The sequence below is a fragment of the Echinops telfairi genome, unplaced genomic scaffold (genome assembly GCF_000313985.2).
Source record: "Echinops telfairi isolate 266 unplaced genomic scaffold, ASM31398v2 ScPeMD7_2;HRSCAF=8, whole genome shotgun sequence".
Taxonomy (NCBI): domain Eukaryota; kingdom Metazoa; phylum Chordata; class Mammalia; order Afrosoricida; family Tenrecidae; genus Echinops; species Echinops telfairi.
In genome coordinates, this window is record NW_022103898.1 from 7,407,427 (window position 1) to 7,416,928 (window position 9,502).

The 9,502-nt window shown below is 56.2% G+C and overlaps 1 protein-coding gene across 3 annotated transcripts in view; it reads left to right on the plus strand.

The window, feature by feature from the left end:
• ARFGAP3 (ADP ribosylation factor GTPase activating protein 3) overlaps positions 1 to 9,502 on the plus strand; it is a 62,049-nt gene that overhangs the window by 27,117 nt on the left and 25,430 nt on the right. For 2 of the 3 annotated variants that reach the window (XM_045291495.1, XM_045291508.1), the window contains exons 8-11: positions 839 to 888; positions 1,436 to 1,581; positions 7,909 to 8,037; positions 8,922 to 9,044. In XM_045291495.1, coding sequence (XP_045147430.1) covers positions 839 to 888; positions 1,436 to 1,581; positions 7,909 to 8,037; positions 8,922 to 9,044 — 448 coding nt within the window. The remainder of the gene's footprint in view (positions 1 to 838; positions 889 to 1,435; positions 1,582 to 7,908; positions 8,038 to 8,921; positions 9,045 to 9,502) is intronic. The other variant, XM_045291500.1, reaches the window with a different exon arrangement.

A 9,502-nucleotide genomic window follows, 5' to 3' on the forward strand; every position in this document is an offset into this window, starting at 1 on the left:
CCTGATCCCTTCAACACCTTGTGATCACACAGGCTGGTGTGCTTCTTCCATGTGGGCTTTGTTGCTTCTGAGCTAGATGGCTGCTTGTTTACCTGGCTTTTTATTTCTTACTGGTTCATGTGACAGGAGCGGGGAGGGGGGTTGCAGAATGGTTCCACATGGGGCTGCTAATCACAAAGTCAGCAGTTCGAAACCACCAGCTGCTCCTCCGGATAAAGATGAGGCTCTCTTCTGCTGTGAAGAATGACAGTCTCAGACACCCACAGGGGCAGTTCTACCCCATGCTGTAGGGGAGTCGGCCCTGGCTCGAGGGCACCCAGAGCGCAGCTGTGGAGCGAGGATGGGAGAGGACTCTCACCCCTCCCTGTTCACCCTGCGCACACGGTGCCCGCACCATGCTGTGTTTTAACGCAGTGCTCGCTCGCTAACGTTTCAATGCACCAAGCACTCCTAAGGAAACTGCCAGCGCAGGAGCTCTGGGCCCCTTCCTCTCTCTGGGCTGGGCTTCCCCAAGCTCTCATCCTCGCCAGGGCTGGGTACTGCGTGAGGGGCCTGTGCACGCATATCTTGTTATCTCGGGCTCCCCAGAGCCAGTGGGAAAACGGAAAGAAAAAATTGGGGACCTTGCTCATGGATGTTTGCATATCTGCCCCCAGCACCCTCCCCTCCCCTGCCCTTGAGTCTTCTGGACCACAACCCAGGTGTGGAAAATGTGACCATTCCATCCCCCACTGGGAATGGGGAGGGGAGGGGAGCCGAATCCTCTTTAGGACCATGCCGGTGACAGAGCTGCTTACTTACGAGTGCTACTGACCTGACCGCTTGTTCTCCTTTTTAGCAGAGGTTTGCTCCATCATGAAGAAGAAGCCGGCTCAAGCGAGGAAAGGCGTGAGTATTGCGCGTGGAAGACAAGCACGGGGCGCCGGCTCTGCGCTAGCTCGTGCTCCGGGAAGCTGGGGCGTCACCATCTTTGGACGCATTTCTGTTTTTGTTTTGCTTTCTTCGTTGAAGCCCTAATACAACCAGTGTGACCTTGCTTTGTTCTCTGCGGTGATTGTCCTACTTAACACCCTTTCCAGAAGGGAGACTAACATGCCCCCTGTCTGTGGCAAACCACTAAGCAAACCAAGGAGAAGGAAGTGAGCAAGGCCTTCCTGGGGGTGGGGCCACTGCCTGTCAGGACAGCCAACAGGAGGGTTTGAATCTGGCTTGGCCACTTAGCGGCTGTGTGAGCGTGGCCAAGTCACTTCCCTCGCCCGAGCCGGTGTCTCCTCATCCGTGAGCCAGGGGCGAGCCCCAGCACCCCAGAGCTGTGAGGCCCACGCCAGGGTACGCATGCCACGCGCTTGCCGCAGTCTGCCTGGCACGCCGCAGTGCACCTCCGTGCGTGCCAGCCCTGTTACCGACATTTTCAGAGATTCTCCTTGTCTTCCAGCTTGGGGCCAAAAAGGGCAGTTTGGGAGCCCAGAAACTGGCGAATAAAAGCTTTAATGAAATTGAAAAGCAAGCCCAAGCCGTGGATAAGCTGAAGAAGGAGCAGGAGGACCTTCTGGCCCGGGCAGCGCCTAAGGAGGAGCTGATGTGAGTGTACTGTCGTCAAAGCCGTAGGTTTGCAGTGACTGCTTCCAGGCACCAAACCCCAGTGAGGTTTGCCTTCCCAATGCCAGTTCTGTTTCAGTGTGTGTGCGGGTGCAGAGCCTAGCCGCGGGGAAAGCAGTGTCGCGTGGGCACGTAGAGTGGGCTGGGAGGGAGAGTGAGGGAGCAACGATTTCTGGCTGGGGTGGTTGGGAGCAAGCCCCGGGTGATGTCCCTGAGAAGGGGAAGGGAGAGCTGTAGCCTGAGGCGTTGGATCAGGACAAGACCTGCCACTCTCGGTCACCTGGGAAGGTAAGTCAGGACTCCAAGGAGATGCCACTTGATGCCCCTTCATGCTCACTGAGATCAACCCTGCGGGGCACCCCAGGCGGTCATCTTGACAGAAGCAGACTTGTGGTGGGCAGCCGAGCGCTTACTCACTGCACCACCAGGACTCCTTAGCCCCACTTGTGGCTGGGTGCTGGCCAGGGGGTCTCGACTCACATGAAGCCCATGCACATCCACGACACAGCCCGGCCTGCGTCATCCATATGACTGCCTGAACACTGGAGCCCACGGGTGCAGCCACCGTGTCAATACATCTTGTAGAGGGCCTTGCTCCTTTTCACCGCCCCGCCCCCCTTACGAGCAGGATGTCCTTCTCCAGGGACTGGTCCCTCTGACCACGTGTCCAAGGTATGTGGGATGAAGTCTCCCCATCCTGCTTCCACGAAGCTGTGCTTCTTCCAAGACCAGTCTCTTTGTCCTTTGGCAGCCCAGGTGCTTCCAGAATTCACCAGCACCCCAATTCAGAGGCACCCATTTGTCTTCGGTCTTCCTTATTGACTGGAACAGGCAGTGTTGGGGATGCTACTGTGGGTGCGGATGTCAACAGTATGGGACGTCCCTCGAACTGTTAGCTACGGGAACCCCGTACGCCCTGCACCTCTGTTCCTAGGGAAAGACATCCACAGACAGACGTGTGCATGGGTGTTTACAGCAATGTGACTCCTTCTAGCTACGCAGTAGCAACAACTCAAATGTCATCCGTAAGCGAAGGTGCTCTGTCCAGGCGGGAAGATATGACTTGGCTATCAGAAGGAGCCCATGTCCCTCCTGCTGCAACGTGGAGTCCCCCTGAGAACCATGCTGGGCAGAGAAGCCAGACACCAAGGGCTGCCCAGTGCAGGCTCCCCCGTGTACAAAATGCCCAGAAGAGACCTCCATAGAGAGAGACTGCAGGGCCGAAGTGCTCGGTTGCTAGCTGACACGTTAGTGGTTCTAACCCACCCGCCGAGCCATCTGCTTCTGTAAAGAGGACTTCGGAGGGGGAAAATCCGGGACAGAATTTGGAATTCTTAACGACCCCAACCTTTCTGGAGCCGTGGAGGCTAAATGAACCCTTGAAACTACTGCCCTGAGATCATCTTTAACACTTAAACCCCAAATCTCCCCTGACGTCTTCTTAAAGCACACAGTGCGCCAGCCTTCCTCATACCAAAACACCTGCAGAGAGGGCTCGCTCTTTAAGGACTGTCTGTCCCAGGGGTTGGCTGCCTTTTGAGGCGGCAGAGCCAAGCCTGTCCCTCCCAACAATGTAAATGATTTGAGAGCCCTAATGTGTTTTTGCAAACAAATGGGATCACCACCCTCTGAGTAATGTCCTTAAAACTGTCTCAGTTTTGCTTCAGTGCCATGTGCGTGTGCCCACCGACAGAGATGCGAATGGCACGCAAGCTGCAGTTTGCTGCCCAACCCCTGGTCTCGGCGGGTCAGAGGGACACCAGCCATGGGGGAGGGCCCACGGGGCACTGGGGGCTGGGGGTGGAGAACTCAGAAAAGCAGGCTGAGAATGGCCATGCAGCTCTGTGATCAACCTCATGGAGTTACACGTGCAGAAATGGTCTTAAATAAAGGATTACTGTGGACACCCTGTGCAGCGGTCCCTGGGCTGGCCTGAGTGGGTTCTGGCTCTGGGACCAGGGTTTATAGCGACAGCAGGCGGGGAGAGGTGGCCTGGAGGATGGAGTTGAGTTTGTGTTTTGGGTGACGAAAGGTTCTGGAGCTAGGTGGTGAAGGGACTACACATCCCAGAACCATGCACGATGAACAGGTACATTGGGGCAGGTGAGCTGTAACTCTGTCACATGACCCACTGGCCTCCGGGACTAAATTCTCATGTGTGGGCGGAGCCTGTGGCGGTACCTTTGGGTTCTGAGTCCGCCCCTCACAGGGTCTTGAAGTCTGACTAGGAGACGGGGGCTGGTGGGGAGGGGGGAAGAGTTGAGGGCAGAGGAGGGCCTGTGTGTTTGCCCTGGGGGCCTGCCTGGATGAAGTGTGGAGGTCCATCAAGCCCACCTGGGGGTTCCCATAGTACCAGAGAAGCAGAGAAAGCTCCTTGGTGGGGCTGGGAGGGACACTGCGGCATGAGGAAAAGGAGTCTGGGAAGATGTGGGAAGCCAGGGCCCAGGTCAGAGGCCGGCTCAACACAGTCAGTTCTCGCTATTCCCCGTAACGCAGACCTGCACTGACCACGGGCCGGAGTGAGCGAATGAACCCCGAGGAGAAAGACAGGCCAGGCCCCTGGGTGCCCCTGCCCACAGCGTTTCCATGAGCCAGCCAGCACCCAGCTTTGATGAGGCCGTGTCTGGGGTCTCCTTTTGGGAAGTGCGTTGTTATTTTTGTCGCATGCACTGTGGCCCACATCAGGCCAACTTGTGCTGGAGAGCAGCCTCGCGAACCCACGGGTGTCCCTGGGAGGCGCCTTGCAGCCAGCCACCTGCTTAGGGACAGGAGGCCGCGCTCACAAAAGCGCCACGTCTGGGGGTCATTTTATGTGTCCGGCCACTAACCCAAAGCAGAAACCTGCCCCCGCGTGGCCCTAAATAGACCAGCGGGTGGAAGGACACTGTCTGTCCTGGGGGCTGAGACTGGAAGGCAGAGCGCCCCTCAGCGGGTGACGTCAAATGTCCCTCGTCCCCCCCGGCTGAGCCCGACCTCAGAAGCACCATGGGGTCAAATTGTTGTGGTTGTTGTTTTTGGTAGTGGTGGTGGGGGTACCACAAGGAACCCGGGTGGGTGAATGGCAGACAAGCACAGAAGCGGAGGAGGCTGTGGGGTGCCGTTGAATGGGCACTGACCAGGCGACCTTTGTACAACAAGGGGACACTGCATGGCCCTGGGCCGCACCCCCCCCCCATTGTCCTCATGTCAGAGCCACTGTGTCTGTCCAGCTTGTCGAGGGACTTCCTCTTGTTAGCTGCCCCTCCACTGGACCAAGCCGACAATACGGAGGCTCCACGGTCCCCGCTGAGTCTCCAGAGACACTTTTATGTGCGCTGGGGATATGGGACCATGGCCCCTGAAGATGGCGTGTGCCTGGGTAGAGAGGAGGGTGCTACAGGGCTGGACCCTTGCTCCACCTGTGTTTGCTTTACCCTAGTCCTGCAGCAGTTCTACCAAGTTCAGGTGCATCTTCTCAGAGCCTGTTGGAAGAGGGGAGCGATGGGAGTTCTTGTCTGTGGCCCTTCTGAGGATGGACACCTGGGACGCCCTGCCCTCTGCTCCACACCTGACCAACCCCACTGACTCAGGAGAATATCCATGGTCGCTCAGGACACGGCCCATAGGGGGCAGCACGGAGCTGTCTTTAGGGGAAAGGATGCTGGTCGTCACCTGGACTTGTCACAGACCTGACCTGACTTCCTCTTGCTCGATTAGATGCTAGGAGCCCTGCAAAGAGGGAACAGCTTGGCAGCTTCTCCATGGGGGCTTTTCCAGGCAGCGTGTAAAATCAGCTGCCTGATAAGAACAGAGATAGGCGCTGGGGCACAGCGGCCGCGGATCCTTCCTGCGGGGCCGTGTGGGCAGAGGAGGTTGAAAACATACGGGCCCGCAGGTGTGACGCACTATGAGACAAAGGTGCAGCCTAGGCGTTTGTAGGGAGGGGATGTGGGGCCCAACGTGGTGCCTCCCTTGACCGGCCTGCCTGCCCCTCTGGGGCTGACCCAGCTCACCACTGGGTCTCAGGTCTGCCCCCACCTTTCAGGCCACCGCACTGGTGCTGGGATGGCTGGGACAAGCAGCAGTGTGTCTGTCTGTCCTTAGGTGTGAGAGCCTGGCTCTTCTGCGTGTCGGTTCTCCCCAGGGCAGGAAGGTCAGGTACTGTCAGTAGCAGGAGACAGACGAGGCTGCGGTTCCCGTCAAGGGGGGATGGCCTTGGACACCCCAAAGAGTAGTTCCACTCCATCCTGTAGGACCACTGTGTGTGGCAATCAATTGAGGGTGGGGAGGTTGGGGGTGCTTAACTCTCAGCGACAGCCCTGTTTCTTGTGCTTACACCATCCAGGCAGCACCTTCTGCCAGTTTCTCAGCTCTCCGCAGAGCAGGAGGAGAACTTTCTGGTAGGAGCACCGTGGGGTGGGCTCAGCTCCAGTGCTCTGGGCACCATGCAGCCCGCCCTGGAGGCTGCACGGGGAGGGCTTCTGTGGCCCCCAGGCCAGCCATCTGACCACTTCAGGCCGGTCCATCTCTGAGCAGCGTGATTTACACCCCCTGTGTTTACCGAGTGACCCCGGTCCCAGCTCAGGCGTCCTACGAGTGAGACTCTCCTGTCTGTTAGGTCTTTTGAGAGAACTCACCTTCTCCAGGAGTCTGCCATTTTTGCCCCTTCGACTAAGACATTCCGCTGGCATGCCCCACTTTTCTTTTTGAGACTTTTCTTCGTGCTCTGAGTGAACGCTCCCCCTTTGGGTTTCCACTCACCAGTTCACGTGCCTTGTTCCCTCTTAAGGCCCACAGCGTCCACGTCTTGTGTGTGTTTAGACATCGAAAGCCAGCCCATACCATAACTGGCTGAGGTGCTGATGCTGTTGTTGGGCTGCAGGGGGCGCCGGAGAGCCCGCCACTGTAGCCCAGGTGGACCGGAGACAGTCTGAGTGCCTCCCTGCCAGAGCCTGCCGTAGGAGAGCAGCCAGGTTCCCACTTCCCCAGCTGTTTTCAAAGATCCAAACAAGTTATGTATCCCAAACTTTGTGGCGGGATGTGGGATTGGGCAGTTAACAAGCTTCTAGCAATGGGGCTAAGGGAGTGAGGCTCCCAGGAAACTGTTCACATTCCCCCAGGGACTGTCAGCATCAATTGAGATCGTCATTCCTCACCCTAAGGTTTGGGGCCCCACTGCTTATCTAAATGGTCCTGCTTCCCCTTCCCTTCCCTGAATTAGGAGCATCCTGAATAATTAAACAGGGGTTTCAACAGGCCCAGGCCTTGAATAATTCGTAGGTTTAAGAGGCGTTCACTCTAGGAGCAGGGACTGTTACATCCCACGTCCCTCTCAGCAAGCTAAATCTCAGCACACCAGTCACATTTCCAGTTGTTAACAGCAGGCGAACTCTGGTGGCCGAGTGGTATGCAGGAGGCTGCTCACTGCAGAGTCAGCGGTTTATTTCTTGGGAGAAAGAAAGACGGGGCTCTCGACTCCCGTCAAGAAGCCCACAGGGCCAGTTCTGCCCTGCCCTGTAGGGCTCACTAAGAGTCAGCATGGATTGGCTGGAAGGGAGTTGGGTTTGGGGACTCTTCCACATCCACTAACACACAGACACTTGTTTGAGTTTGGGGTTGGCAGCCTGGTTCCCTAAGCAGAGGACCCCTTTACAACCAAGTAGCCGCTCCTTTCCTGGAGCTCCCGTGGATCTGCAACTATGCAAAGCCGATGTAAATATGTACGTTACCTGAAAGGTACCTTGAATCAAGTCAGGCCCAGGAGGCCCACCTCACTTCCTTGGCGTCACGTGGCAGGGCAGGGTAGGGGTCAGGGCGGTTTGGGATTGGCACACCCAGAAACAGGTGGGTGTGACACTGTGATTGAGTGGGAGGTGACTCACAGGGTCAGCTCACTGAAACTGACCCTCAATGTGGGCGGCAGCGGCAGCAACCCCCAAGTGGCCGTAAGCCCATCCCAGTTGTCGGGAGTGGGTTCTAGGGCCTCGCTTACCAAACGCAGCACAGAGGCAGGTTTAATTTCCAACCGCATTATCACTTAAGAACCCCGTGAGGCAAGGATGGCGAGACTTCATCTCACGCAATTTAGACATGTAGTCAGGAGAGACCTGTCCCTGGAGGAGGACATCATGGTTGGTAAAGCGGAGGGACAGTGAAAAAGAGAAAGGTCCTTGACCAGGTGGACGGACACAGTGGCTGCAGCAATGGGCTCAGGCAGAGGAACCATGGTGAGGATGGTGCAGGGCCAGGTGGTGTCTCCCTGGGTTGTGCACAGAGCCACCCTGGGTCGGAACTGTGACCACAACCAGGCGTCTTTGGTCTGCCCCGCAGTGTGTCCTCATTACGACTGGCCTATAAGGACCTGGACATTGAGATGAAGAAGGACGCAAAGGTGGACGCCAGTGGCAAAAGGAAAGTGGAGTCTGAGAGACTGGGCATGGGGTTCGGGAGCTGCAGGAGGTACGTACCTACGTGCGTGCACGCTGCCGCCACCCACCCTCGGAATATACTGTATATATCTTCTTCTCATCCTGGCCGGCCTTCTCTCACTGCCTTGTTTTTCTTTCTACTTGACACGCAACAGGGCGAGACACAATCCAAACTCAGCTCTGGGGAGCAGAGACACCCCACTCCAAATCTGACTCAGCGAGCGCCCGCCGGGGGCGGGGCTGCCGGCATCCCTTGTTTTATCTAATCCATTCACACGACTCAAGGAGTTTTGTACTTTTAAAAAACTGTTAATCATTTGATTGGTAGCTCTTACAGATATTATAACAATCCTTCATTCAGTTAGATCAAGCATAATTTTACAATGACTACCACAATCAGTTTCAAAACATTTTCTTTCTTCTTGAACTCTTTGATATCAACTCCCCTTCATCCCCCTCCCTCCCCCACCCTGCTCCCCAGGAACCCTTATTATTATATGTTATTATTATTTGCTGTATCTTATACTATCCAGTGTAGCCATTCCCCTGCACTTCTGTTACTTGTTCAGCTCCCCCTTCCGCCTCTTCTCCCTTCCTCTCTTCCTGTACCCTCAGGGAATCATTACTCCCATTACTGTTTCTGAAGGGTTCTCTATCTTGACTTTCATGCATCAAACACTCTTAATTATACAAACAAATATATGCAGGTCTAACAAGATTAATGAGTTAAAACAAAGACCATAATAGTTTCCTACTTTTAAGGACATACACCCCTCCTCCCAAAGTGATGGCTTTGGTCGCTTGTGTTTTCACCCCCTCGCTTGGTTCTGTCCGGGGTCTAGGTTTTAAAACGCCTTGTTCTTGGGTGAGGGCAGGGGTCTGACTCGAGCTGTGTTCCCTTCCGGGTCTCCCCAGCGGCATTTCACATTCTGTGACCTCGGACCTGCAGACCATCGTGCAGGAAACACCTGTCCTGGCAAAGCCGAGGAAGAAGTACTCGGAGGACCCAGAGGACCACTACTTCACCGCCAGCCCCAGGTACTCTGTCCCTGTCACCTTGTGGGCCCAGGAGGAGCCTGCACAGCCATTCGACTTCATTGTCCTGCAGAGCTTGGGGGGCAGGAGTCTCAGCTGTGCTGGAGAAGAATGAAGGGGGCCGAGGCCAGGGACTGCATGCAACAGGAAAGGTTTGGGGAGACAAGGAGTTGAAAGAGAGGTGGAAGGAGAGCTGCTTGTCTGACACGTGACATGGCCGTGTGATCAGAAGCCCGAGCCATCTGATTTGGACAGGGGCCGGCCTTCCACTAGGTGTGCCACAGCTGTGCCGCAGGGCTTCAGCAGAGTCCTTCAGGTCAGAATCCCAGCTCCAGGGGTGCCCAGTCGGCAGTGGGGACAAGGGGGGTGTGTGTGTGTGTGTGTAGGATGATGCGAGGGCAAGATGATGGTGCACATTGAGCGATTCGAGGGTGAAGCCTGGGCTTCTGTGTGGGTTTTGT